A 26,858-nucleotide genomic window follows, 5' to 3' on the forward strand; every position below is an offset into this window, starting at 1 on the left:
GGGGGTGGGAGAGTATTTGATGAAACTCATGTCTCCACCTGAGTATATAGGATGTTTTAGAACAACTAATACAAAACATTCAAGGATGAAAGTTCCCCCTTTACCCAGATTTCTCACAGAAAGCCAGTGTGCCTGGGGGAGTAGGATACCTGGGTTTGGGAAGAAACTTGGTGTAATCTACCCCTCCCTTTTGGGCCCACATTCCTGAGCCCTTTGGTGGCATGAATGATGGAAATTAATTGCTGTTAATAATTAATCCCTAAAGAACAAGTAGAGGCCCAGGCTTAGGTGGGGCCCAGACACCTACAGGAGGGACACCTCCTTAACTTCCCTCTCTGTAGAACTGGGCACCATCCCCATCAAAGCCTCCAGACATAGGGAACGGGTGGGGCACAGGATTGAGGAAAGGGGACCACCTTCTATTTTCCCCAACAGCCCAGTGAATGGCCCTCTTCTGGGTCCTCAAAGCCATACTGGGAGAACTGGAAAATCCAGTTACCCAGCTTCCCTCTCCCATTTCCCACCCAAACACTTATGCTAAGGATTGAGTGGAGTATAGAAAGGCAGGCCTGGTAAGGAGAAGCTAGCTGGGGCTTCAGACATCTCTTCTGTCCATCAGAGAAGCAAGAAGTGAGGTGGCCACAATGGGGGCCAGGCTGCCCTTCTTCCTCTTCCTGACACTCCTGAGCAGCTCACAGGGAACAGGTGAGGGCTGGAGGGTTTGATGCCTGGGTGCTCATAGCAGGAAGAGGCCAAAGAGGGGAGTAAGAGAGGCATCCAGTCCTGAGCTTCCAGAGGTCTGGGGCTGAACCCCTGCATCGAGTGGGTCCTGAAGGGCATTGTCAGGGAAGAGCAACTTGGGGTGGGGGAGGCAGGGGTGCCCGCATCTCTGAAGGAATATAGCCCTAATAATTGGACACTAAGCTGTATTTTTTGATCCCTAGGGCCAAGAATGATTTTGCAGCTGAAGCTGAAGGACTCCCTTCTAGCAAATTTCTCCTATGATTCCAGCTTCCTGGAATTGCTCGAAAAGGTAGTTCTTTGGGAGGGGAAATGTGAGGCTGTGTGAACTTTGAGTGTGTTTCTGAGTCAGTGTGGGCCTCTCTGCTGGGGTCTGGCCATCTCCAAGGGGTGAGTGAGAGCCATCTTACACCCTTCCTTCTAACGCTTTCTCTTCCCCAGCTCTGCTTCCTCCTCCACCTCCCACCTGGGACCAATGTCACCCTCCATCATGCAGGATCCCCGCACCGTGCCATCTGCAAAGTCTGAGAACAGTTGAAACCTGTGTCCTCCCTTGGCCCAGGCATTTGACCACCAAGGTACAGGAAAGATGCCCTAAACCCTGCCGAGTGGCAGTAAATATGATGAATTCAATGACTTGCCTTTGTGGGTTTGTGAACAGAGAGCTGGCAGGAAAATAGAATTGGACACCAAACTCTCTGACTCTCCCCCTTATTAAGCAGAGGGGTTCTGGGATGGACACCCTCTCCCTCAACACCAGTGTGAAAGGCCTAGAAAGAATCTGGGAAGTTAACTGTTTGAGGACCCACGCACCACACTTATACATGCATGTGCATGAATACACACTTCAAGCTGAGATCTTCAGAATACCTAGGAATAAAGGCAAGAAATGTACTGAATTCCTACTTTGTTCCAGACTTGATGCTTTCCCATTTCAATGCTTGCAGTGATCTTGAATGTAGAATAAGTGTCACTGTCCAATTTTACAGATGAACACTGAGGCTTACAGAGGGTAAATTACTCACTTTAGGTCCATTAGCAGTGGACACCAGACAAATGCCCTGACTTAAGCAAGATTTTCATTTCATCCTTCTTTGCTTGGGAGGCAGCTCCAGCGATAGATGAGAGGTTCCACCTGTGAGAGGATATCCGGCCAGCCAGGTGTGAGTGGTGGGGAGGGTGGGTGCTAGCAAAGCTTGTGCTGGCTGTGAGGACATACAGTCCCACAGGCCCACGCTTGAGTCCTGGGTAAATTTCTTATCTCTCAGAGCCTCCATTTCTTCACCTGCAAAGTGGGAATGATAGTACCTGATGCTTGGACTGTTGTGAGCATTACATGGAGAAGCTACGTAGGGTACATGGGCAGGTAAGTGAGCCTGGGTAGTAGGGATTGTTAAAATTCAACCATGGTCCTGACATAGAAGTCCTAGTCCCTTCAAGGGTCCAAGGTCTTCCTTCTGATTTTCTTGAGGCAGGCACTCCTGTCTCCTCACCCAAGATGATCTTGACTTCTTACCAGCTTTCTCAAAATGCAATCATGCAGCTCAAACTTGACCATTTGGGGGTACTGATGTGACTGTTTCCTGTTCTCCACAGTCCTCTCCCCTACCTACCATACTCCCCACCTACCCAGTATCACCACCATGGGAAATTAGAGGCTGACTTCCTTGGAGGGAGGAGAAGGCAACGGCTCCAAATAGAGCATCCCTGAAGATGAGGGGGGAATTGCAAGTGGGAAATGAAACAAAAAAACTTCCAAAACAAAATTCCTCTATTTTCCTTTACAACTATCCTGGGATCAGCAACCTGGAAGAGAGGTAGCTGAGAGCTAAAAAGGGCCCCAGTGTTCCATGACTTGTTCTTTGCCTGCACTAGGTGCAGGTGACACTCATGGGTCAGGTGTGTAGGCCCTACCCAAGTTGGGGAACTGGATGTCTGAATTTCCAAGGAGCAAACAGCTAACTGCCTCTCAACCTGATTCCTACATCTCAGGGCCTGGGATCACTAGGCTGTGATTTCCAGATTCTTTCCTCAAAAAAACTCTCTTCCAAGACTCGACAGAGCAGTACAGGGAAAAGAATGCTTTGGGATTGAACACACCTAATTGCCGTTCTTCTCCTTTTGGGTAATCACGTAAATTCTAGCTGAGCACATGGCTCACTTACATTTAGCTTAGCACACAGCTCATCGTATTTCCCAGCCTGTCAGCTAGGAATGGCAACAGCTACAAGGAGAAAGGCAGTATACAACTTCCTGATGACATCTCTGAAAGGAGAGGCACTTTTATTTGAGGGAAGAAAACAAAGTCCTTCCAGTAGCCTACAGGTCATAGACCAGTGCTTTCCAATAAACTTTCCATGATGGAAATGTTTTAGAACCTACACTGACCAATATGGTAGCCACTAGCCACATGTGGCTATCAAACACTTGAAATGTAGCTAGTGTGACTGTGGAACGGAATGTTTAGTTGTACTTAACTTTGAATTCGTTAAATGGCAACCATTTTGGACAGCACAGCCCTAGATGATCTGCCTTGAGCTTTCCTGACTCCCTACCCCACAATGGACTTTATCTCCTACTCTTCCCCCCAACACTGGCCTCCTTGCTGCTCTTTGAGCACTCAGGATATGCTCCCATCTTAGTTTTGCTCCGGCTCTTCCCTCTACCTGGAACACTCTTCTCCCAGGCATCCACTTGGCTAATTCCTGCACCTCCTACAAGTCCTTGCTTAAATCTCACTTTCATAGTGAGTTCTACCCTGACCCATTTAATACTACAATCTGTCCCTTTCCACATTGCCTTATTCTACCCTTTTTTCCCCATAGCATTTATGACTCTCAGACATAGTGTATAGTTTACTTTATTTACATGTGTTCTTTTTGACTCTCCTTGCTAGAATTAAAGTAAACAAAGACCTTTGTTTCAGTCACTGATGAATCCAAGGGTCCAGAATAGTTCCCAGCATATAGAAATATTTGAACTGGGGGAAGACAGAAAGGAAGCTGCCCAACCCCTCCTCTCCCTCCTCTCTCTGGGTAGGATGGGGGTGGGGGTAGGGTGGAGCAGATCTTAGACCTAGAGTTGGAAACAGTGTATCAGAATGGCAGGAAATAAGATTAAATGGGGTGTGGGCCTCCTTTATTACAGAACTCTGAACTGCCTCTGCTCAGCAAAAGAAATGTCCACCTTGCCTAACCCACCATTATATTTGATGCTTGGTTAGAGCAGCCAAAATGAACCTGCACCTATGTACTGGGTTGAATCCCAGTTGATACTTTGGACAAGTTACTTTTATTCTCCGAGCACATTTCTTCATTTCCAAAATGGAGCCAACACCCACCTCCTAAGGTTCTCAGGAGGATTAAATGCACCATGGAAGCTACAGACCATGATAGGCCTACCATAAGTAATAGCCTCAGAGCTGCTAGACAGAATATAACTTGGGCATGTAAGAGGCAGGTCCCTGAATTCCACGGAGATGACACAAGGTGTTTAGGGTGGATCAGTGGGTGTCTGCATCAGTGGGGATGTACATCTGTTGTAGGTTGGTCAAGATGTCCCTGGCAGTCTGGTATCAGATACACAGAACAGGGGCAGCATTCAAGCCCCAGCGTGCCTTGCAGCCCCTCAGGCCCAGAGGAAGTACCTGCTCCTCTTAGCACACCCCACCCCAGGATAAAGCCAAGGAGCGGGGTACCTTCCATTTGGTGAGGAGAAATGGCCTGCAGGAGCCAGGACACTGTCAGTAATTCCAAGAAGTAGGTGGAACCCGAGTCACAGTACCCAGGCCTTAGCAGGACGCTCCTCTTTCTTCCAATAAGGCAGACACCGCCAGCATGCACACTCCCACTGCAGCCCAGAGCCCCAGGCTTAGCCCCAGGGTAAGAGGCAGCCCCCCTCTTTTCCTAGACCAAAGCCTCAGGGAACAATTGAAAGGCAAGAAAGTCATCACTAGGAGAAAGAGGAATAAAAAGACCAAGTTTATCTCATTCCTAAACTTCCAGGTAGGACTGAGTAAGAGGGAGGCTGGGCAGGAATGTGAGCATCTTGAGGACACCCAGTGACACTGACCAAACCAATCGGTTTCCTTATTTACGAAATATGGGAAGTGAGCCACAAGGTCTCAGAATCTCCATCATGCTTGACAGCTGCTAGATTCTGTCTGTCCTCAAAAGCAGATCAGGAAGAGAAGAAAACCACCATATAGTGAGCTGGAGCTCAGAGCTCTCTGGGGCTAGGACATGCATCCATCAGCTGCCGGAGGTGAGAGGCCGCCTTGTCCAGCTTCGACAATTCCAACTCGAGGGAAGAAAGCTAGCCGAGAAGAGAAGCAGGTGAGGATCCAGATATAAGGCCCATCCCCTCCAGCCCACATTCCCACAGGGAATCAGGCTTCCTCCAGCCTCACCCTCTGCTGCCTTTTAGTCTCCGTCTCCCCCTCTGATGGGGTCCAGGCCATGAGGCCATCAAGCTGCTTTTGCAACTTGTGTCTTCGGGCAGCTAGCAGAGATAGATGGGTCTGGGGGTCCACAAGCCCCTGTGGAAGAACAGAAAAGGCTCAGCCTTCTTTGTAACATCTGCAGCCTGTCCAGTACCTGTCTCCACCCCATTCTCAGGAGCCCTTCTCACTTTTACAGAACCTACCATTTGCCCTCCTCCCAACATCCTTTTCAATCCCTCCCTTCCCCCTCCAATCTCCTCTAAGCACCTGCAGCTCCATGTACACCTGAATGGTATCATTGAGTGGAGCCTGGGCCCAGCCAGAGGGAGCCAGTACACCTGGGGGTAAGAAGCCCACAGCCCCACAGTGGCCCAGGGTGCCTAGAGGTTCCAGAAAGGCCTCGAAGAGGCCTTGCTCTTCAGGCTCTGAGCTCTGCAACAGCACTGAGGAGGAAAGGGAAACCGTCAGTGTCAAAGCATGAGATCCTGCTTCCCTCCCCATCCTGCACCTCCTAACTCTGGGCTCTGCCCTCCAGGCTCTCCCCACTCCTCCACCAACCCCTTCTTTCTGCAGGGACTCAGGAGCCCAGGACCCATCTCACCTCGGGGCCGGGCCTTTGTGAGCTGGTATGTGGCTCGGAGAGCCCTCAGTGCCTGCACGGCCTCCTGGACCCGGGAGAAGCGCTGTTCCAGCTCTGGCTGGTGCCAGTGTTCCTGGAGATGAAGACCCAGAGCTGATAAGCAGGCCCCTGGGAGACTTGATATCAGCTCTCCTGGCTCTACTCTCCACCTGACCACCCTGATCTGCTAAGGGCAACATACTCTCTCCTCTCCACTACACACAAAATTCACCACCTCAAGGAACAGAACCCAGCAAAACCTGGGGTACCATCTAAGGACGTCTTAGTTGATGTTTGTGTTGATGTCTGTTAATTGTTCTGGTCAAATATACCAAACAACCAAAAGTAAGTTGGAATTTAAACCGTATCATTGAAAACTCACAAAACCAAATAAGCATAAAGAAATTTAAATAATTAAACTTTAAAATTATTTTTTGGGTGAGTCTGTAGTATTTTTCCTTCTGAAATTATTAAAGCTTAAAACTGCAGTAATTTGGGGACCATCCTATTAGTTCTCATCTAGTTCTCATCACAACCATGCTATTAACTATTACTACCCCTGGTTTAAAGATGGAGAACTGAGGCATGGTCAGTCTAGGGACAAAGTTCTGCTCTTGTCTATGGGGCTAATACTGCCCCCAACACAGACCTGTGAGAACAACCCATCCTCCTAAAGACTCTACACTAAAGTACAAATCACGATTGTTGAGGACCCTACAGCAGCAAACCCTTTGAGAAGACTGCTCCCTAGCCCTTCACCAGTGGTCCCATACCCAGACATCAGGGATGCGTACTCACCAAGCTGCAGGCAGTGGGGTAGGGGGCAACAGAGATGCTAGGGGCAGAGGAGCCTCCAGGCCTGGGGGGCAGCCTCTGCCAGAGCTCTTCAGCCAGGAAGGGCATCAGTGGGGCGAGGAGGCGGAGACCGATGTCAGCACAGGAGAACAGGACCTGAGGGGGGCCTTGGGGACAGGGCGAGTGCAACAGCACCGGCTTCACAGCCTCCTGGGGAGGGAGCCAGAGGGTCAGGGAACAGGCCCAGGCCATTATCTGTGTCCTTTCTCTACACACTCACTGCCCTGACAGTGAAGAGTGCTGTGGGTGAACATGGGCAGGAGCACAGGGCATCTTGGACCCCGTTGGCTGTCCCAGAACACACTCTGGAGCAACTGAGATGTAGAAATCTAGCGCAGGGATTCTCAGGACTGTGGGGAGGTGTATAAAATTGTCAGTGTGGTTTGCACAGTTTCAGAAGAAAAGCACTGAGTTCTCGGCCTATCAAAAAGAGGCAGAGCCCTTTGCCAGGGAATTGGATCTCAAGGCGAACAGGAAGCAGGTAACAGGAGTGGAATGCCATGCCATGACCCCAGTCTACTCACCAAGTAGACATCACAGAGGTTATGGAGCCAGAAGTGGTGCAGGGCATGGGTGACAAGTGAGAGCTCTTGGGCAAGGAAGCCTCGCCCACACTCCCGGGCAGTATGGGCAAGACGGCTCAGGATCCAGGCATCCATGGGCGATGAAGGGGAAAGCTGCGGGCAGCAAAGGGCTTCAGGATGGGACCACTCGACTCCCCTGTGTCCTTTCGCTCCAATGCCATCTTCAGCCCCCAGAGACCTGATGATTCTGCATCCCAAGCCTCTCTCTTACCTCTTCTGCAGGCTGGGGCACAAATTTCTCCCCTAAGGCATTGAGGATAAAGCGCAGGGCATTCCAGATTTTGTTGCAGAAATGCCGGGAACTCAGGACTTCGGAGACAGACAGGTGCAAGTCGCCCCCTAGAGGAATAGGAAGAGGGGGAGTGTACACGTGGGTGGCAGCAGCACAGGGAATCCTTGACCCTGCCCCACCCTCTACAAGGGTGCCTACAGCCCGGACCCCTCCCTTGCCCAGGCTTACCTAAGGCCCCATGGGAGCACAAGGTGAATCTTAGGGCATCTGTCCCACACTCAGGGATCCCATGAGGGAAGTCCTTTCTCTACAACCAGAGGGAGAAGAGGAGTGGCAGATGCCTACGCAGCTGCAGGATCAGAAACCTGGGCTGTGAAGAAAACCAGAGGCCTCGAGCTAGAGGCCGAGATGAAGTGGACGTTGGTGACTCACCTGTGCTGCAGCCGCGATCGCCAACTCTGTAGAGTCCAAGTTCCCATCCCTCAGCTTTTCCTGCAGCACCTGAGATGGGTAATTCACCGGCCTTGGTCAAAGACCCTGCTGCTACAAGGGCCCCACCCAGGACCCACCAGGGTCCTCTCCACAGGCTCCGTTCTTCTCTCCCACAAACCCATCCCTTGCCAAATTTCATCCTGACCTGCAGCTCCACCCCACTGATGATGTCTCGTGGGTCCAACACATTCCCTAGGGACTTGCTCATTTTCCGGCCCTGCCTGTCCCGAACCATGGAATGAAGAAGCACCTGGGAACATGGAGGGAGTCAGCAGAGGGGCTAGGGGAGCCTTTCCCCGGAAGTGCCCAGGGAATCTCTGGCCTCCATGCAACAGGGGTTAGGGTAGGAAGAGAATCAGGAAAAAGGAATTGGGACCACAGAAAATACTTCACTAGGGACTAGAACAGAGAACAAGATTTAGGGAAGACTGGGGAGTCTACAAGAGGGGCTCAGCACTGAAGTGCTGTTACCTTGCTGAAGGGGAGCTGCCCTGTGAGCTGGGTCCCCAACATGACCATGCGGCCCACCCAGAAGAACAGAAGGTCACTACCAGTTTCCAAAAGTGACAGGGGGTAGAAACGAGTGAGGTCTGGGGTCTAGGAGGAAAAAGATTAAGCAGTGAGAGGCCCAAGCTCTGTTCTTGCAGCTCTCCTTGAGGCTCTCTGGAAGGCCAAGTGTCTACTTCATCATCCCCACCTTCACTCTCCTCCCCTCACCTCGCCTCACCTCTTGGGGCCAGCCCAGGGCAGCAAAGGGGAAAAGAGCTGAAGAGAACCATGTGTCCAGGACATCAGGGTCTGGGAAACAGAACAGGGAATGGGGGACAACTGGAACCTCCAGCCCACAACTGTGTACCTTTCCAGCCCAACCCCACCCACAGAGACCATGGCACTCTGCCCCATTCCCAACTTTCCTAACCCCACCTCCTCCACCTCAGTATCTGCCCCCTCAAAGGCCCAGACGCTCTCCCCTGCCCTCCACAACACAGACACTCACCCCTCTGCAGGATCAGCTCTGCCGCTGGTCTCCCTGTCAGCTCTGAAGCTATTTTTCTGGCCTCGGCCTCTGTCCTCCCAACCACCCAACAGTCCTCCCTGTCACCCTACAGAAAAAGTAAGGGGTGGGGGAGAACAAGGAAGTTCTGCCAGTGTGAAACATCACCGACTTTCGTGTTCTCCCATGTGGTCTAGGGATGGCCGACCCCCTCCGGCAGTGAGATGAAGAAGTGCCCGCTCAGGCGCTCTGATCCTGCAGTGGGTTACATGACTAAGACCATTGAAGCTCTAGAAAGGCAGGGGGTTGGGACGGGTGCTCAAAGTCTCTGATGCTTGCGCTATGGCTATTTCTCTTTCCGCCGTGCCCAGCCCTCCCCGTCCCCTTCCTCCTACCAACCTTCGTTTGCTCCTCTACAACCAGGTAGGCGGGAATCTGATGGCCCCACCACAGCTGCCGGGAGATACACCAGTCTCTGCCAAGAGGACGCCAGTGATTTCTCAGCATAACCAGGGCATCGCCCCACCCCACCTCCATAGAGTCCCTTACCCTTACCCAATGTGGGAAAACCAGTGCTGCCAGTTTTTCTGGTGGAAGGAGGGACTGAGCTCCAGAGCTCCTGACTCCACAGCCTGGAGAAAAAGGCCCTTAGATAATGCTTCTAAAAAAGCTTAGATAATGCTTCCTACACCAGCACCCCTCCTGAGATGAGACAAGCGTCCTCTGAGGTGGTGCTATTACTCATAAAAGACCTCCAGAGGCTCCTGGGAAGATTTGGGGTTTGACTGGAATGTGCGCCAGCCCGTTCTGGGCCTCCCTACCTCCATCCCCACAGCTCTCCTCTCAAATGCCAGGGCCAGAGGTCTGTGGGGCAGGAGGGCCCCAGCTTCTGTTTTTTCATTCCAATTTTCAGGGAATTCCCATTCCTTCCTCACCCTGCAGCCTTACCTGGGCAGCTCGATCTCCCATCTCCCGGCAGCGGACAAACCACTGGCTCTTCAGTAGGTATTCTACCACGTCCCCAGAACGGCTGAGAAAGAGGCAGGGTGAGTCTGCTGCTCCTCAGGCCCTGTGCCTTTCCCCACTGGGACATAGTACATACTACATGCCAGGCCCTCAGACCTGAGAATACAGCAGCAAATAAAACTGACACAGGGGAGGGGCACCTGGGTGGCTCAGTCGATTGAGCATCCGACTTGGGCTCAGGTCATGATCTCACGGTCAGTGAGTTAGAGCCCCGTGTCAGGCTCTGTGCTAACAGCTCAGAGCCTGTTTCAGATTCTGTGTCTCTCTGTCTCCCCCTGCCCTTCCCCCACTCATATTCTCTCTCTCTCTCTCTCTCTCTCTCTCTCTCTCTCTGTCAAAAATAAACAAACATAAAAAAAAATTAAAAAAAAAAAAAAAACTGACACAGGGGCACCTGGGTGGCTCAGTCGGTTAAGCAACCAACTTCAGCTCAGGTCATGATATCATCATGTTAAGTTCGAGCCTCACATCAGGCTCTGTGCTGACAGCTTAGAGCCTGGAGCCTGCTTCAGATTCTGTGTCTCCCTCTCTCTCTGCCCCTCCTCACTCACACTTTCCCTATCTCTCTCTCTCTCTCTCTCTCTCAAAAAAATAAATAAACCAAAAAAATTAAAAAAAAAAAAAAAAAAACTGACACAGAGCTTCTGTTCCCTTGCAAGCGGTATGGAGTCCCTCCTATTGCACTATTAGCTTCATCCACTCCCTTCCCAGAAAAGTCCTAAGTAAAAGGGTTAAAATGGGGTTACCTGCAAATAGGAAGCACCATAGGGTGGTTCTGAAGGCCCCGGAACAGGCCCCGCTCCCTCAGTGCAGACATAATCTTTTCCCGGGCCACAAATCGGTGAAGACCCTGGGGAAAAATGGTAACAGTAAAGGTTAAAGGCCACTAAGTGTGTGTGAGAGGAAGGATTGAGGAAAGTGTGAGAGGGAGGATTGAGGAAAGGCAGAGGGTGCTCCCAAAGGATGGGGTAACACTGAGGCCAGTACCACCTGTAGCCAATCCCCACAGAGGGAAGTCATGGTCCCATCCTCTGCAATGACACTCAGAGGGCTCAAGCCATGTCGGGCTCCCAGCTCAGCATCAGCAAGACTATGTGCTGGAGTCACCTTCACTGCCCCTGGGGGTACAGAACCACCATGAACACTGACCCCTGACCTTTTCCAGAGATTTCGTTGTCGCCCACACCCCCATCTCTCTTTTCTCTTCTCTGTCCATGCCTCCTTTTTGTCCCACTCCCCACTGAGACTACCCCAGAAAAGGCTTTCCCTCCCTTCCTTTCTTCCTCTTCCTGATGCTTCCCCACTCCTCCAGAATCCCCAGTCTGCTCTCCCTCCCGTGGCCTCCACCCACCTGTACCCATGTGTGGCTGAACAGCAGAGTCTGTGACGAGGGGGAGAAGCTGCCCAGTCAAGGGGTGACGAAGCTGTCGCCCATGCAGATGCTGAAAGGAAGAGAGCAAGATCAAGGCCAGGCACACGTGTGGGGTGCAAAGGTCTGGGCTGAATGTAAAAAACTCTGGGAATAAGAGGGTGAAAACCAGAAGGTAAAGAGCTAGAGCAGTGGTCACTAAACTTTTTCTCATGGGGCCAGAGTTTATTGTAGGCTTTGCAGGCCACAAGGCAAATTTGGTCTCTGCACATTTACTCTGCTTTGCCAATGCAGCGCAGTTAGGTAATAATACTCAGTTGCAGGTAATACATAAAACATGCAAGTGCGGATATACAAAAACAGGCAGTAGGATGGGTTTGGCCCACAGGCAATAATTTGTCAACTGCTAAGCTAGAGACTAAGTAGGACATCAAGAAAAGAAAGGCACAGAGTCAGAGACACTGGAGAGTGGAAACGAGACAAGTCTTAGGAAAAGGAAATCAAAGGAAAGGAGTTACCATCAAACAGGAAGGGAAGAGAAAGCTATGTGTAGGAAAGTCAGCTGGCAGAAAGCACAATGTGTATTACTGTGTATCGGGAGTCATCAGGATGAACAGCCACAGCCACGTCTCCAGGCAATGTCTCTGGCCTTGTGGTTCCTACTACAATCTCTGTGTCTGAAGACAAAATTCAAGCACTTAATGCTGGTCATTGCCCTGGTCCCTCACTCCTGTAACTAAAGCCAGGAGAACCAGAAAAGGGAGGGGACAGGAAGCAGTCATGATTGAACAGACCCCCAGGTATAACTAGAGGAAATTAGGAGCCTGGGGTTTCCATGTAAGCTCATGACCAGAAGCCCAGGAGGCTATCTGGTGCTAAGGAATTTCTCCATAACTTGCATGGAACAAACAGGTAGAGCATTAACAAAAGCAACTAGAATCCTTACTTGGTGCTAGAGAACACTGGGGGTTCTCAGTGCCCTAATCACTCGTTGAGAAATTTCCTCTGTCTATTCCAGCTAATCTTTCTTCTCTTTCTCTGAGAAAGAGAAGGGGTAACAGCCTCCTGTAGAATTAGGTCAAGCTTCCAAAGGGCAGTGCCCATGTGCACTTTTCTTACATGGCCCAGAAGACCCAGAATAAATGCCTACAAGAACACCAACACTACCAAGATTCCCTATGCACCTCCCACCAGGCCATGTAGGAAACAGGCTGGTGGGCTCCCTCCCACCAACCCCACATGTGCTCAAGAAAGCAGTTATGATAAGCAGACAACCTCTCTGAGGACTACCCTTACCAGGCTCTCCATCCACAGGGAAGGCCACAGAAACAAGGAGGCCAAAAGACACAGGGATGGGGCAGCCAGGCAGACGAAGTTCCGTGCGGCCAGGCAGGGGCCGGCTCTCCACCTGGAAGAGTCACAGCAGCAGGGCTGGAGAGCAGCCTCTCCTCCACTCACCAGCCTGCCCTGCGGCCCAACTAAAGACATTCAGAGGATTCAGGAGCCACCTCCCCCTCCCCTAATTCAGTCATAGTTCAAAAATATTCACCGAGCACTTACACCGCACTGGGTATTGTGCTGAACACCTTCCATGAATTCTCATTTAATTCTCACAACACCCCCTTGACACAGGCATTTCCATCATCCCTAGGAGCTCTCACAGACCTGCTTCTCCTCCTCTGCCTCACCTCGATATCCGAGATGGCTGATCTTAAAGCACAGGACCAGTTGACAAGCTGCTGGTTCCGATACAACAACCCTGCCTCATAGAGTCGCACAAAAGCTTCAGTCACGGCCACTGAGGAGCCCTAGGGGATGATCTCAGTGTCCATATCTAACAGCCCATTCTCAGCCCATCACCCCACTCAGAGACCCAGGCATTCCCACCCTGCTACCCCCAACACACACAACATCCCACCTGCCTGCACATATCTCTAGACACCTCCTCAACACCCACAGGGATCAAGGCATGGAGCACTCACAGCATCCATAGTGAAACACTCTCGGTCCCAGTCCAGGGAGGCCCCCAGAGCTTGGAGCTGCTCACAGATCTCTCCACCTTTCCTGTGCCCAGAGAGATTTTTGTCAGCAAACTTGTCCTGAGCACCAACTATGTACCGGCCCAGTGACACTCCCAGCAATGTATGGCATTGATTTAGTCTCTAGAAGCTAATGGAGACACGCACACAAACTCAGTATGGGTCTTCTATGGCATTAAAAGAAGTATAAAGTTCCAGGGTGCCTGACTGGCTCAGCTGGTAAAGCATGTGACCCTTGATCTCAAGGTCATGAGTTCAAGACCCATGTTGGGTACAGAATAGGAAGGAAAGAAGGGAGGGAGGGAGGGAAATAAAGTTCTGCAGTAACAGAGGAGGGGGCAGCCAATTTGGGAAAAACCCAAAGAAGCTTTACAGAGAAAATGGTTTGTGATAACAGACACCTATAAGAATGAGGGTAATTTCAAGTAGATGGAAGGTAGGGATAGGTAAGTAAAAGAGACGAGGAAATCTAGGCTAGAAAAAATGGGGTAAGTGCAGAAACAATATACATATATACCCACACACACAAATTCATGCATTTTCAAGTATGTAATACACACACACTCACAACGCTTAGAGACCCCACTGAATGCTAAAGGAATCCAGGGCTTCCCTCTCTGAGGGAATTTAGGGCTGGATGCAAAGAGCCCATCAGGTTAGGGAGAGTGACTCAGAAGCAAGGACCCAAACCCTCCATGTGCAGGGAGGTGGGGGGGCAAACTCCACCCACCGTACTCACTCCTCCTTCCACTTCCACACCTCCCTAAGGAAGTCTTCCCGGCTCAGCTCATGTCTCCTCACTCCTCGCTCCTTCCAAAGTTGCTTCTCCACCACAGCCTACGGTAAGAAAAGGAGGCAAATGAACAGAGAACCAGGTCATTTTAAAAGGAGAACAACTCTCCTTCACCCAAGAAAAGGGAAAAGTGGCAAAATTCATACTTGTGTAGCAATTCCCGCATGATCTGAGCCTGGGACCCACAGCACCTCATCCCCACACATCCGGTGCCTGCAAAACAAATACCCTCACGGGAACCCCCGAGCCTCCATATTTACTCTCACTCCCTGCACACTAGCACACTTCCTCCTTCCCCTCCAAGACCATAAGCAGCCCCATTCCCCTCTCACCAGCGCACCAGGGCATCCTGTATGGCCACTGTCAGTGCATGTCCAATATGTAGGGAGCCAGTGACATTGGGAGGTGGGATACACATGGAAAACGTCTCCCCCGTGGCCTGGGGCAGCCTGGTCTAGAAAACAGAAAAGTCAAAGGGCAAAAGACGACTGGATGTTACCTGGGGGAACAGCACCCTCTGCTGCCTCTGAGGCAGGAAGAACTGCAGGAAAAATAGTCCAGCAAATTATAGGAAAGGGGAAAACCTGCCAGGAAAACGCTTTGGACACCAGGAGCAGAAGACAAGTTCTCTGTTTTTTTAAGCAGGTTCTGCAATATGGCTAGCTGTAAGCTCCAGACTCTAACACTCAGCTGTGCCCAAGCTCAATGGCCATTCTGTGCTGGGGACCATTTAGTACCCCTCTCTTCCAGGTACTAACCTGATATTCTGGTTTGAAGAAGCCCTCTCGCACCCACCAAGAGTACCAGGCAGCCTCAACATATCGAGGGCTGTATGCAGGAGGCAGGACCCGGGAGACATCTGCAGCAGCAGAGGAGAGCTCCACTAACTCCTGAACTTTGTTCCCAGGCTGCATTTCAGCAGACCAAATGGGCAACAAAAATGTGGGAGAAAAGACCTTCAAGTTCCCTAGTTACCTTTCTTTTCACCGCGTTCTGTGGGAATTTCATACACCACCACCTCCTTAGGAGTCCAGGACTTACTGGATTCTGCAGGTAACTGGAGAGAATGACCAAAAGTGGGGATGCGGGGAAACAATTTCCAGTATACCCCAGGCATCTGGAATCCAACCAGTCTCTCCTCCAGCCCCCTCCGAAGTTTTCTCAAAAAACCAAGAACAAGCTATCTGACCCCTAACCTTGCTCTTCCGGGCTACCCCAGCCTCCAGCACCGCCTGCTTTTCTCGCTGGCGCTTCTTCTTGGCTTCATGGTTTCTCCGGGAGAGGGAGGATCCATGGGGCTTTGACTGGGTAGAGAGGGGATACGATCTGGGAAAGACCTGTGACGGCCTCAGCCCCCAGAGTGGTGATCGAAAAGAAGCCAGAGGCATATGAGGCATCAGGAGCGCTTGGAAAGGGCCAAGATCTGTTCCAGACAGACAGAGCACATTAGGAGGATACGTGGGTGGGTGGGCGTGGGGTGTCACACCGTCTTCCTTATTCCCTGCCTTCTACTAGCACTGGCCTGCTTTCTATCTCCTCCCTCCCCACCCCCCCCCCCACGACGCTTCCCCCGTTAGGACTAGAGTGCATGGTGTCGGAGTTTGTTGCCCTCAACCTGTGTATCCGCGACGGTGATTGACCGCACGGGGCGGGGAAAGGACTCAAGGATTCTGGGAGATTGTCCACATCAGGGTGCCCGAGAGCCAGCGGGGAGTCTCATCATTGCCATCTCGGCCTGCCCAAACAACGCCCCCACTGCCCCCGGCCCTGCTCTGCCCGGCTTTCCTGCCCGTCGCAGCGCATGGATCTCTACAGCGCTGAGCCACCCACCCCGACCAAGCCGCTCTAGCGCGCGCTCACCCGGCGAGCCGCCGCTATCCCAGGGTGCCCCGCAGCCGCCGCAGCATGGAAGGCTGAGGGAAACCAGCGAATCCGACCCCGGAATGCGACCCGCGAGCCGTGCGGTGCAGGGAGGCGGGGCCACGCCCGGCGCATGCGCTGTAGCCTACTCGGGCCCATTCGCTTTCCGGCGGTCAGGTGGGCTGCCAGCGCTGTAAGGTGCAGGTCCAACGAGGATAAACGAAAAGCCACGCGGGGAGGCGCCCAGGGGTCACCGTGGCTCACTTCCACAACTTTATTAAACAATAAGAGTCCGGCGTGTAAATAAAAAAACACCTGAGTTCTAAGGCTGCGTCCGCCTCCACGCAGCCGCCCCACCCCGCCCGGGTCTGAGCCCGCACTCTCAGGAGCTGTGCTTCTGCCGCTTCCAGAAGCGCTTGACGTCGCTGTGCCCGGCCGGGGTCACCACCATCAGCCTCTTGGCCGAGTTCTCGAACACCAGAACGCCCAGCTCCCGAGCGTGGGCCAGCAGCAGCTCAAAGTCCACTTGCGACAAGAACTGATTATACAGTACACCTGGAGTCCGCAGGAAAGGGGCGGTGGGAGAGAGAAAAGGCAAGAAATGAGACCCCTGCGTGGCAGCGTCGGGTCATTGGCCTGGGCTTGCCACCCACCACAATCTGAAAACTAATTCTCTATGCTTGTCTGTTTCAGGGCTCATCCTAACACTAGCGTGATCCAGCCATATTCAGTAAGGCAATGTAACACAGTAAAGAAACCCAACTAATGCTCACCAAATCGGAGAAATTAATGTGAATTATCCCTCCCAATTCCCTCTTCTACTGAATCCAAATTGCACAGATTTGAGACAATTTACTTACTACTACAGGCTCATCCCCAAAATAAAAGTGTTTTGCCAGCTTTTCTCTACCAGCCCATGCAGTAAACAAAAAAATAAAATGCATGAATAGCTTTTTCAGTTCATCAAGACTAAATTGTCTTTCTTCTGGCCAATGACCAAGAACCAACCACCAGAAGCCACTCACCCTCAGTGAACCGGAGTCTGTCCCTTTCTAGCTCCCACAGCCGAATCTGGTCCGTGATGGTGGGCGGCAGCACAGGTGACTGTAGAAGCAAGAAATGGCTATAAGATTCAGGAATACTGCCCCAGGCAACCCCAGCTGTCTACTCCCCGGACTTGGATGCCCCTTTCTCTTTTCCATCACTTCATCACCAGGTGCCAGGGGCTGTCAGCCTCCAGCAGCTTGATACCTGTTTGAGCATCACTGGGTGGGCCCTTGTCCTTAGGAAATGGATGATCTAAGAAAACAGACAAGAATGGGATCAGGAGCTCAAGTAAGAGGGCAGGAAAGCTACCTAAGCTGTCATCTGATGTCAGTAAAATATCACCTTACTGTTTAAAAATCCATAGCCATGCCTGTCTTTAACCCATCCCTGTTCAGATGTTGTCCCAAGTTGCTGTTCCTATTGGTTATGTCTGCTAAATGTGCTCTAGCACATTTGCCCTTTCCATAGTCTTGTTTTGTTTTTTTCTTTAAAATAGCAGCAACTATTAACTTTTGAGCACTTACTGCATGGCAGGCTCTGAGCTAAATGCTTTACTGCTATTCTCTCATTGAATCCTCCCAAAAACCCCGTAAGGTGAGAACTGTCATTATTTCCATTTTCCAGATGAGGAAACTGAGGCTCAGAGAAGTGAAGCAACCAAGCTGTTTATGCAGATAGGAAGTGGTTAGTAGTGAAGACACAAATCTATACCTCCTCCCCCATGTTTTTGCCCATGGAGGGTCTGCCTTTTCCCACAGTTAAAGCCTTGACTTCTCTTCGTGTGCATGGTCTATACTCAAACACAAAGAACTCACCGCCATCTACTGTAACAGAGCCAATGTTAGCCTCTGTAAGATGAGTACCTTGTACCCCATAGCCAAAGTGCAGTCTATCTTCCCACCCCACCTTCCCCAAGTGGGGGTACCTGCTGGGCTGTGATGCCACTGGCGATGGCCTGCTGCACGCTCTCCCGGGTCACCTGCGCCACCACCATGTTGGGGAAGCGATAAAGCATCTCTGAGAAGAGAGCAATCAGGGCGATCTGCAGCTCCGACTCTGACCCAGGGATAGGAAGAGAAGATAAGGAGGCTATCCCCATACCCAGACTCCCTCATTACCTTCAAGTGTGAGGAGGAATGTCAGAGAACTCTAAACTGCCAGGTAAATATAAACGTAAACTGGCACTCCCTCCCCACTCCCATCCCCAACCTGCTGTCCTTGGGGCCCTCTGTCTGGCCTCACCTGTGTAAGCATACAGTCGGTAATTAGTTTCCACAACAATGAAGCCTGGCTGATGGGCAGTACCCCCAGCTCCAGAAACACCTGACGAGAGATTAATGGCCAGTCGTGTGGGGTAGTACCGCCGAGATTTCCTCTGGAAAAGACAGAAAGGAAAGGCAGGGGGCCCTCGCTCAGGTGTCACTAACCAACATCTTCCTATCTGAGACAGACCCCTTCCAGGGCACAAAGCCTCAACTCACAATTTGTCTCCTCCAAGGGACCCAAGTATTCAGTCCTGGCAACTACTTCCTGCTACTGTCCCCTGGGACCCACTCTTTTTGTTTTTTGTTTTGTTGTTGTTTTGGTATAGTTGACATACAATGTAACATTAGTTTCAGGTACATAACATAGTGATTCAACAACTCTACACTTACCCTATACTCACTACAAGTGTAGCTAACACCTGAGACCCCACTCCTTTTTAAAGGCCAAGGCAACAGACCACCCTGCCTCTTCCCTAGAAGCCGTGTATCTGGGTGTTCATACCTTCCTCTGGAAAACAAGCCCAAACTCACGCAGATGTTGCAGGAAATTCAACAAAGAATCACTCATACCTTCCACAGAGTAATCCTGGGAAAGAGAGGTGCCCAGTTGGAATCCAAAATACATCCTATTCTCCCCCTCTCAACCCTATACACTCATTCCCTCTTTTCCCATCTGTGCTTTGTTCATTCTTATCTTTCACTTTTGTCCATAACCTGACTTCCCCTTCTCATCTCTCCACCCATCAGCTTGCCCACACAAGCCCCCAGCTCCATCCCCCTGTTTACCTTGCCCAAAGTAGAGAAGCTGAGCTGGAAGAGGAAGGAGAGAATCTCCACCAGGTCCATGCCCCGACTCTAGGGAGGAATGGACAGAAACAAAGTAGGAGGGATGGAAGGGAGAGAATGAGGGAAGAGAACATCAGGAAATAGTCTGCAGGGGTAGTCTCTTCATGGGTCTTGAGAAGAGCAGAGCATGCCTGGCCTCCTCACCTGGGCTGTCTGCAAATACTGCAACATAAAGTACCAGAGCTGGGCAGGGGTGTCCAGCAACAGGAATTGGAAGCCGGCCGACGTAATGCAGGGTGGCTCTCCAGGTTCAGTGCTAGAGACACAGACAAAGACAAGGGTAGAGGGATGCAGAGAAAAGCCACCATCCCCACTTGTCCTCTCATGTTTTTTCTTGATTTCTCTCTGGCTATTCTCCACTCAGCTCTCCTTTTTCAGTTAACCACCTGTAATCCTAACCCACCCTGGACACTCAGTTTAGCAGGGATCTGATGTACCTCTGGTTTCCTTACCTCTTCATGAGCCCAGCCTGGCTGAGAAGCTGAGCCAAGTCCTGGCTGACGGCTGCACTGGGGGAGCCCACCATGAAGTGCAGGACCACCTGAGAAACAGAAGTGAACAGAGAGAACAATGCTCTATGGGCCAGTGGAAGTATGAGCACAAGCCGAGACAGAGTCCCAAGTCCTCACCTCCCATCGCTCCTCGGCGTACTTGTCAAGTGAGGGAACATCCCGGGCGTGCTTGTCTGGACCCAGTTGACTTGTGTCATCAGACCAGGCCTTACCCCTATGCCAGGATGGGCAAAGAGTAAGGAACCCTGCCAGAGTTTCCTGCCTGTTCCCCTGCCCTATTTCCCCCCTTTATCTCCATGGGCTATGAGTAGAAGACATTTCTTTCCTATAGCATGCAGCTACATCTAGTCCAACTTATTCCTAAACAAGCTCCCAAAGGTGGAGCCCACTAAGTCCCAGAGAGGCCCCTCAGGGGCACCCCCTCCAGCAGTTTAATTCCTAGTTCCCCTCTCCTAGCTTAGGAAGATGGAAGTGACATACCCACCCAGAAGGGCAATGCGGAGGTTCTGGCGGAAGATGGGGTTAAGGATGAGGCCCTGGAGACCACCAGGGAGCAGCTGGGTGTGCCAGATACGGAGGCCACTCAGCAGCCCTGTACTTTCCTCTTGAGCTCTGAAACAGAAGCAAAGAGGTGAGGGGGTGTCTAGAGAACACAAACAAGGAGGCCCACAAAGTCTCCTATTTCTGCCTTTTCTGAACTGGTAATCCCTTGGAACACTATTTCAGAGTGAAATCAGTGTCTTCTTAAGGCAAATTTCTTACTGCAATACCTACCAGAACCTTGTTGTAGACATCACATCTTTCCAAGGGGGAAAATACAGTATGCAGAGTTTCCCAAACTTATTTAAATACAAGCTTTGGGATATATCCATTAATATTTCCTGGAAGTGTCCCAAGGAACACTTGGAATATCTAGCTGTTGAGAAACGTGTATCTGGCTGAGCATGCAGCAGAGACTCACTTGCTGAATTCCTTCTTCACCCACAGGGCTACAGCAGCTTGTGGCAAAGGCTGCTCCAGAAAGAGCATCCGCATCACCCAGTTCTTAGCCAAAGAGGGGAGCTCCCTGGAAGGGGGTAGAGATAAAATGTTATTATCAAAAACTGCCTCATCTGCATCTCTGCCCTCAACAGCCTCTTAAACATCTCATCCCACTCCCCACACCTTTACCAGTCTTGCTGCCCCCATTAACTCCATCTGTTTTGGCCTGACACACTTTAATCTCCAAGCCCCCCAAAGCTAAGCTTCAACCCATAACTTATTCCAGTGTGCTGGCCCCATTACATTTCCTCAACGTGGTCCCTGCCATGAAGGGGATCCTTACCTAAACACAGCCAGACAGGTGGCAGGGTGCCCATACAATCGGTCCAATATGCCAGGGCTCAAGCCCCCTAGGAATTCCTGCAGGTTCCTGCATTGTAGGTGGACTCGGTTCAGTCCGCCCCTTGAGGGGGTGCTCTCCATCATCTGAGAGATGCAAAGTCAGAAATGCACCCCCCCAGTCCATGTCAGTGTCATCCCTCACCTCACCTCCCAATTCCAGATCCACTGGCCCCCACAATAACCCATTCTTTCTGTGATTTCCTTTTCTATGTCATTCATCTCTCCTTTCTCCCAAACCTAACCAACCTCCTCTCCTCTCCTCTCCTGCCTCCTCACCCCACTTCTGGCCTTAACTCCAGTCTTCTCTCAATTTCCAAACAAATGAATTGTTAATAGTCCCATATTGGCAAAATCATTTTTTTTTTTTTTTATTTCAATATCTTGTCTCATCTTTACCTAAGCAGTGACAAGGAAACTTGTTTGAGCCCAATCCTCTCTCCCTTCCACCTCTTCTGGTCAGATCAGCTTATGAGCTTCAAATCTGTCAATCCTTCCCATCTTATTTCTCGGCCCCACAGGTCCTGCCGGGCACAGCAATGAACTACCTTTCTCCTCCTTGTCTCCCAAATCTACGCCCACCTTTCCTCTTTCCCCTCCAAGACTATACCGCATTCACCCTGATCCATACGTCCGATCTCCTAACTTCTCTCCTACTTTCCTCCTACTCCTCGCCTCTCACTCAACTCTCTTATACCTCCCCACCCCCCTCTCTCTCGGCCCCCCTACCACTCTGTGTCGATTCCCCCGCCCTCGTGCACCCTGAGTCTCAAGTCGTCGCTTAACCGGAGCTAATGTCTGGCGTTGGCTCCCTGGAATAGGAGAATGTACGATGGAAAACGAGAGAAAAAGATGGGGAGAGGGACAAAGAACTAGACAGGAGTCCAGAGTGTAGGATTCAGAAGAGAAGGAAAGGAGGGGAAGGAGTGGAAAAGTAGGAAAGATAAGAACAGGCACTGCACTCACTCGCCCGCCGCGGGGCTTTCTGGGAATTGGAGTCTTTTCTGGACTCACCCTAGGGTGAGCGGAAGCGCGTCTGACTGCAACTCCCAAAAGGCACCGCGGGGAAGCCAAGAGGAGGGAGGCTGGCCTTTAATTGAGGGAGTCCGAGACACCGGAGGCAGCGCCACTTAGTTCCGCGTTGCTTTCCGCTCACGCAGCTAACGGCGACTGTAACCGACCTAGGCGGAAGGCGGGACCCAGGGAGGAGAAGGGCCGCTAGGGCTTGCTGTCAGAGGCAAGCGTCTCCTAAGTGAGACGCTTAGTTCAGAGACACACGAAACTGAGCTCCTTGAGCTCTTTGCTTCTCGTAAAATTGAAATACAGCACTCTCTAGAGCGTTTTCGCAAGTTAGGAGTACCACTCAATGCGTCTTACTCGGCTTGTAAGTACTCAATAAATCTTAATTGCCACGTCCACCATACTCCCACCAACCCGTTTCGTTAGAAGATCCTAATACAGTTGTTTTAGGAAACCAATTGTTGGGTCTGATTTGATTTATGAAGCTGCTGCAGGAAAAGGGAAGGGAACGTCTTAAGCCAAAGCCAGAGCTACAAGTACCCCCAAGTTCCAATAAAGCAAGTTTTATTATTTCACATTACAGACTAGAAGACCAAAACTCAATGGGATTAAGAAATTTGCCCACAGGGGCGCCTGGGTGGCTGGGTCGGTAGAGCGTCCGACAGCGGCTCAGGTCACGATCTCCGGGTTTGTGAGTCCCAGTCCTGTGCCTCGCCCTCTGTCAGGGCGGAGCCTGCTTCGGGTCCTCTGCAGCTGCACCCCCCCTCCCCCGCCCCGCCCTTGCTCCCGTCCCCCTCCCCCTCACGCTCTCTCTCAAAAATAAATAAACATTTAAAAAAGACGAAATTTGCCAATCATTCATCTAGAAAATCCTGAAGCTAGGATTTGAAGTACCTGTGAGGGACCGTGAACCAAAATGGCAAGAACTGTGTAAGACTTGGTTATGCTTTGTAGCTCACCCGGTGCTTGTTTTGTTGTTCCATCCTTTAGCAATTGGTGTATAAAGTCCACAAAGAATGACACAAAGCTGACAAAGCTTTTTTAAGGCTAACGTTAAGTACAATAAGAGACAAATTAGTCTGGGAAGAAATATTTGACAAAATAGACAATACAAAGAACTTTTACAAAGCAAGAAGAAAAAGAACAGAATAGAAATATTGTAGAAAGATGTAACAGGCAATAAACAGAAGAAATACAAATTGTTTATAATCAAATGAAAAAGCTTTCTTCGCCAGTAATTAAGGTAAAGTAAGTTAAAGAAACAATACAATATCTGATTAGCAAATATATATATACACATGTGTATATAATGTATATGTATATACATATAAAATACATATGTATATATACACATATAAAATATATATTAATGTATATATAATGTATATGGGAGTGTGTGTGTGTGTGTGTATATATATATATATATATATATATATATATACCTCAATGTTGTCACCACAGAAAAACATACAGTAGTCTATACTTTTGTTGAAAGTTGACATAGTCACACCTTTTGGGGGGCAATTTGGCAGTATGTACCAATTATTTTAATGTGGCTGCCATTTGACCTACCAATTCCACCTTTAGAAATGTATCATGGAAATTCTCCCACATGGATACAGAGATTTACATGCAAAGATGTTTATTGAAATTGTTATTGTATTATGAAAACAATGGAAACAGCCTGAATGTCCATTATGGGGGGTTAGTTAGATAAAATGTGGGTCATTCCAACAATGTAAAGTACTGGGCAACACTTAGGATACTGTATGCAGAGTGACTGAGCTATGTACAACCTATCATGAGGAGAAGAAAAGCAGATTACAAAATGCCATGTATAGTTCAATGCCATCTTTGTAAGAAGCTTCTGTGTGTATGTAAAACTGCAATAGGTCATATGCTTCATTTTGACAAGAGCAAGCAAGGGGAAGCTAGGCAGACCAGGTCACAGTTTCCTGCAGTGTAGCAAAAACTCTTTAAGGCTACCCTGTCCAGAACAGGAGCTACTAGCCACCTGTGGCTATTTAAATTTAAGTTAACTAAAATAAAATTTTAATTTAAAAAAAAAAATTTTTTTTTAACATTTATTTATTTTTGAGACAGAGAGAGACAAAGCATGAATGGGGGAGGGTCAGAGAGAGGGAGACACAGAATCTGAAACAGGCTCCAGGCTCTGAGCTATCAGCACAGGCCCGATGCGGGGCTCGAACTCACAGACCGCGAAATCGTGACCTGAGCCGAAGTCGGACGCTCAACCGACTGAGCCACCCAGGCGCCCCTTTAATTTTTTTTAATGTTTATTTACTTGGAGAGAAAGAGGACAGGAGCAGGGGAGGGGCGGAGAGAGAGGGAGACACAGAATCCAAACCAGGCTCCAGGCTCTGTGCTGTCAGCACAGAGCTGGATTTGGGGCTTGAAATCACAAACCACGAGGTCATGACATAAGCCAAAGTTGGACACTTAACCGACTGAGCCACCCAGGTGCCCCATAACTAAAAATTTTATATTAAGTTCCTCAGTCACATTAGCTCCATTTCAAGCACTCAATAAATAGCCACATGTAGCTATTGGCTACCTATTGGATGGTGCATCTAGAGACCATTTATGTCTATGATCACAGATTCTCTTGGTGAGCCCTGCTTGAAGGGATGCAGTGGATAGGGGCTAGTTGTCTGATGTCAAGAAATGAGCACAGGCTGAGTTTCTGGAGCTGGCCTTTAGGAAGATAATCAGCCTGGGCTCCTAGGAACTTTCCTTTTTAGGATTATCCAGAGTGTGATGGAGAGTTCACAACCTCCTCCCCTCAGGCAGCATCCTGGAGAGAGAACACAGAGCCAGGGGACCACTGGCTGCTTCTTACCAGTTTTGTAGCTTCCTGGCTGTGCTGCCTTTGGCAAGTTGCTTAGAACAGAGACGTTTTCTTTTCTGTGAAATGGCAATAATTTTAACTATTTCATATGTTGTATTAAAAAAGATATAATATGTAATAAGGATGGTCCTGACACATAGTAGGTGCTCAGAAAATATTATGGTTATTATTTTCTTTAAAAAAAAAAATCACACCTGTAGTAAGTACGACAAAGAAGTCGTGTGTTCTGAGAGCATCAAGAGGATTTGATCTGGTTGGTCAAGTCAGGGAAGAGTGCCGAAGGACAAACAGGACTTAACAAGGCAAAGACAGCAGGGAACTATGTTCCAGGCAGGGGAACAAGATTCTACAAAGGCCATGGCAGGAGGGACTATGGCCACTTACAAGAACTGAAAGTAGGCCAGTGATACATAAAAGACAGGGTGGGGAAGGATGCTGAAGGAAGGAGAGGGCAAACTTGGTCAGAAGATTTTATTTATTCTAGGGTCAACAGGAGCCATTAAAGGATTTGAAATAAAGTAGTGGGGATCAGATTTATGTCTGACTGCAGGGCTGAAAACAAATCAGAGAACAAGAACAAACCCCGGGAGACCACTGCAGTGGTCCCAACAAGATGGAGGTAGTGTGTGCCAGGATGGAGATGGAGATAGAAATAATAAATTTGAGGGAAATCTGGAAAGATCAACAGAGCTTCATGATAGACTGCACTTGGGAGGTGAGGGTAGAGGAAAAGGATGCTCCCCAGGTTTTTGGCTTGTGCAGCTGAGTGGATGATGCCGCCATTCACTGAGTCAGGAAACCATGAAGGAGCAGCTTTGAACACACCAAGACAAGTTCAAATGAACACTAGGTGGTTGCATAGGCCTAGAGCTTTGGAGTTCTCGGCTCATTGCTATGGCTTCCATTGTTCACCATGCTGGGTTGTGGCCTCTAAACTCCCGACCCATCAATGCATATCTTAAAACATGGGTCACAGTGTTCGGACCTTCATAGGTTTCAGCAGAATCTGTGACCTGGATCCCAAGGGGCTATTAATTCAACATAAGATTTAACTATCTTTATTGGTATCTTCATTACCCATTTGGCTCATTTTGTGAATATCATCAACAAAGACTCCAGGGTCTTTATTTCACAGGAACTTCCATCAAGATAGGTCTGCCTTGTCCAATACTTGCAAGTGATTTTTTTTTCCCCCAACCAATTTAAACTCTGTTAAATACTCTCTCGGTGGTTGTGGCTCATCCTTCCAAACCTCTGAGATAATTTAGGCTCTTGATTCTAGTTCCCATCCAAAGAGCTCACACCTATTAGGTCATCTGTACATTTGATCAGCCTAATCCAGATTCTCCCCCTGGGACTTCCAGACCCTGGAAGGGAGGTCCTAGAATTGGCCCCCCCCAAAAAATTACACCTCTGTTTTTATTAATCTCTAACTGAAATTTGGTACTCCCTCCAAGAATGAATATGAGCAAAACCCTCAGTAGTATTAGTAGGACCTGGGTCTTGTCACTAAGACACCACATCTATTTTCATATCCCACTACCTTTATAGAAATCTCCCAGTGTCAAGTATTTCTTATGCCTATTACTATTTGGAGACATTAAGAGTTACTACACCTGCTGCTAGATCTTGTTATTAAATATATTTAAAAATTTTTTTAATGTTTATTTATTTTTGAGAGAGACAGAGACAGAATGCGAGTGGGTTAGGGGCAGAGAGAGGGAAACACAGAACCGGAAGCAGGCTCCAGGCTCTGAGCTGTCAGCACAGAGCCCGACATGGGGCTCGAACTCATGAGCTGTGAGATCGTGACCTGAGCCGAAATCGGATGCTCAACCAACTGAGCCACCCAGGTGCCCCTATTAAATATATTT

The 26,858-nt window shown here is 49.7% G+C and overlaps 3 protein-coding genes across 11 annotated transcripts; 1 reads left to right on the top strand and 2 right to left on the bottom strand.

Annotated features, from left to right (window-relative positions):
• The first annotated feature begins 269 nt into the window (after nucleotides 1-269).
• On the top strand, nucleotides 270-5,865 carry SFTA2 (surfactant associated 2). 2 transcript variants are annotated; one of them, XM_040464791.1, is made up of 4 exons: nucleotides 270-705; nucleotides 945-1,033; nucleotides 2,010-2,107; nucleotides 5,756-5,865. In XM_040464791.1, the coding sequence occupies exons 1-4, from the start codon at nucleotides 645-647 to the stop codon at nucleotides 5,802-5,804; spliced, it is 297 nt and encodes a 98-aa protein (XP_040320725.1). In that variant the 5' UTR covers nucleotides 270-644; the 3' UTR covers nucleotides 5,805-5,865. The 2 variants fall into 2 exon arrangements, with proteins under 2 accessions (XP_040320725.1, XP_040320726.1); XM_040464792.1 differs by lacking the exons at nucleotides 2,010-2,107; nucleotides 5,756-5,865 and adding an exon at nucleotides 1,183-1,377 and having other exon boundaries at nucleotides 453-705.
• On the bottom strand, nucleotides 1,754-16,224 carry VARS2 (valyl-tRNA synthetase 2, mitochondrial). Of its 5 annotated transcripts, none has more exons than XM_040464776.1 (30): nucleotides 16,046-16,197; nucleotides 15,382-15,608; nucleotides 15,161-15,242; nucleotides 14,944-15,044; nucleotides 14,518-14,639; nucleotides 14,332-14,398; nucleotides 14,132-14,229; nucleotides 13,336-13,417; nucleotides 13,042-13,161; nucleotides 12,650-12,761; nucleotides 11,942-12,030; nucleotides 11,336-11,426; nucleotides 10,975-11,102; nucleotides 10,731-10,834; nucleotides 9,907-9,988; nucleotides 9,514-9,590; nucleotides 9,358-9,433; nucleotides 8,962-9,067; nucleotides 8,692-8,762; nucleotides 8,436-8,561; nucleotides 8,110-8,214; nucleotides 7,905-7,973; nucleotides 7,701-7,779; nucleotides 7,452-7,579; nucleotides 7,181-7,333; nucleotides 6,600-6,806; nucleotides 5,784-5,895; nucleotides 5,450-5,625; nucleotides 5,150-5,278; nucleotides 1,754-2,026 (listed from the first exon to the last, which is right to left on the bottom strand). In XM_040464776.1, exons 2-30 carry the CDS (start codon nucleotides 15,580-15,582, stop codon nucleotides 2,006-2,008), a joined length of 3,114 nt encoding a protein of 1,037 aa, XP_040320710.1. In that variant the 5' UTR covers nucleotides 15,583-15,608; nucleotides 16,046-16,197; the 3' UTR covers nucleotides 1,754-2,005. The 5 variants fall into 5 exon arrangements, with proteins under 5 accessions (XP_040320710.1, XP_040320709.1, XP_040320711.1 ...); XM_040464775.1 differs by lacking the exon at nucleotides 1,754-2,026 and adding an exon at nucleotides 4,699-5,055; XM_040464777.1 differs by lacking the exons at nucleotides 1,754-2,026; nucleotides 14,944-15,044; nucleotides 15,161-15,242 and adding an exon at nucleotides 4,699-5,055.
• An 81-nt stretch (nucleotides 16,225-16,305) lies between these two features.
• GTF2H4 (general transcription factor IIH subunit 4) lies at nucleotides 16,306-22,075 on the bottom strand. 4 transcript variants are annotated; one of them, XM_040464789.1, is made up of 14 exons: nucleotides 21,825-22,075; nucleotides 21,040-21,182; nucleotides 20,677-20,781; nucleotides 20,196-20,327; nucleotides 19,833-19,929; nucleotides 19,656-19,744; nucleotides 19,348-19,459; nucleotides 19,144-19,212; nucleotides 18,860-18,943; nucleotides 18,335-18,467; nucleotides 18,018-18,109; nucleotides 17,297-17,344; nucleotides 17,071-17,149; nucleotides 16,306-16,600 (listed from the first exon to the last, which is right to left on the bottom strand). In XM_040464789.1, the coding sequence occupies exons 2-14, from the start codon at nucleotides 21,180-21,182 to the stop codon at nucleotides 16,428-16,430; spliced, it is 1,356 nt and encodes a 451-aa protein (XP_040320723.1). In that variant the 5' UTR covers nucleotides 21,825-22,075; the 3' UTR covers nucleotides 16,306-16,427. The 4 variants fall into 4 exon arrangements, with proteins under 4 accessions (XP_040320723.1, XP_040320722.1, XP_040320721.1 ...); XM_040464788.1 differs by having other exon boundaries at nucleotides 18,018-18,148; nucleotides 21,882-22,074; XM_040464787.1 differs by having other exon boundaries at nucleotides 18,018-18,148; nucleotides 21,857-22,074.
• Nucleotides 22,076-26,858: the final 4,783 nt, after the last annotated feature.

Source organism: Herpailurus yagouaroundi, unplaced genomic scaffold, assembly GCF_014898765.1.
Source record: "Herpailurus yagouaroundi ecotype Mexico unplaced genomic scaffold, PumYag 511, whole genome shotgun sequence".
Lineage (NCBI taxonomy): Eukaryota > Metazoa > Chordata > Mammalia > Carnivora > Felidae > Herpailurus > Herpailurus yagouaroundi.

Excerpts from the sequence above, each read along its gene's own strand:
- SFTA2 (XM_040464791.1), top strand. The coding sequence starts at position 645 with ATGGGGGCCAGGCTGCCCTTCTTCCTCTTCCTGACACTCCTGAGCAGC. Across the intron at positions 706-944 it reads GAGCAGCTCACAGGGAACAG|GGCCAAGAATGATTTTGCAG; the intron begins GTGAGGGCTGGA and ends TTTGATCCCTAG. Across the intron at positions 1,034-2,009 it reads TCCTGGAATTGCTCGAAAAG|AGCCTCCATTTCTTCACCTG; the intron begins GTAGTTCTTTGG and ends CTTATCTCTCAG.
- VARS2 (XM_040464775.1), bottom strand. The coding sequence starts at position 15,582 with ATGCCTCATATGCCTCTGGCTTCTTTTCGATCACCACTCTGGGGGCTG. Across the intron at positions 8,562-8,691 it reads CCCTGGGCTGGCCCCAAGAG|ACCCCAGACCTCACTCGTTT; the intron begins GTGAGGCGAGGT and ends TTTTCCTCCTAG. Across the intron at positions 7,334-7,451 it reads TGCCCCAGCCTGCAGAAGAG|CTTTCCCCTTCATCGCCCAT; the intron begins GTAAGAGAGAGG and ends TGCTGCCCGCAG.
- GTF2H4 (XM_040464788.1), bottom strand. The coding sequence starts at position 21,182 with ATGATGGAGAGCACCCCCTCAAGGGGCGGACTGAACCGAGTCCACCTA. Across the intron at positions 18,944-19,143 it reads GCTTCTCTACTTTGGGCAAG|GATTACTCTGTGGAAGGTAT; the intron begins GTAAACAGGGGG and ends TCTCTTTCCCAG. Across the intron at positions 18,149-18,334 it reads CCGACTGTATGCTTACACAG|AGTCGGAGCTGCAGATCGCC; the intron begins GTGAGGCCAGAC and ends TCCCTGGGTCAG.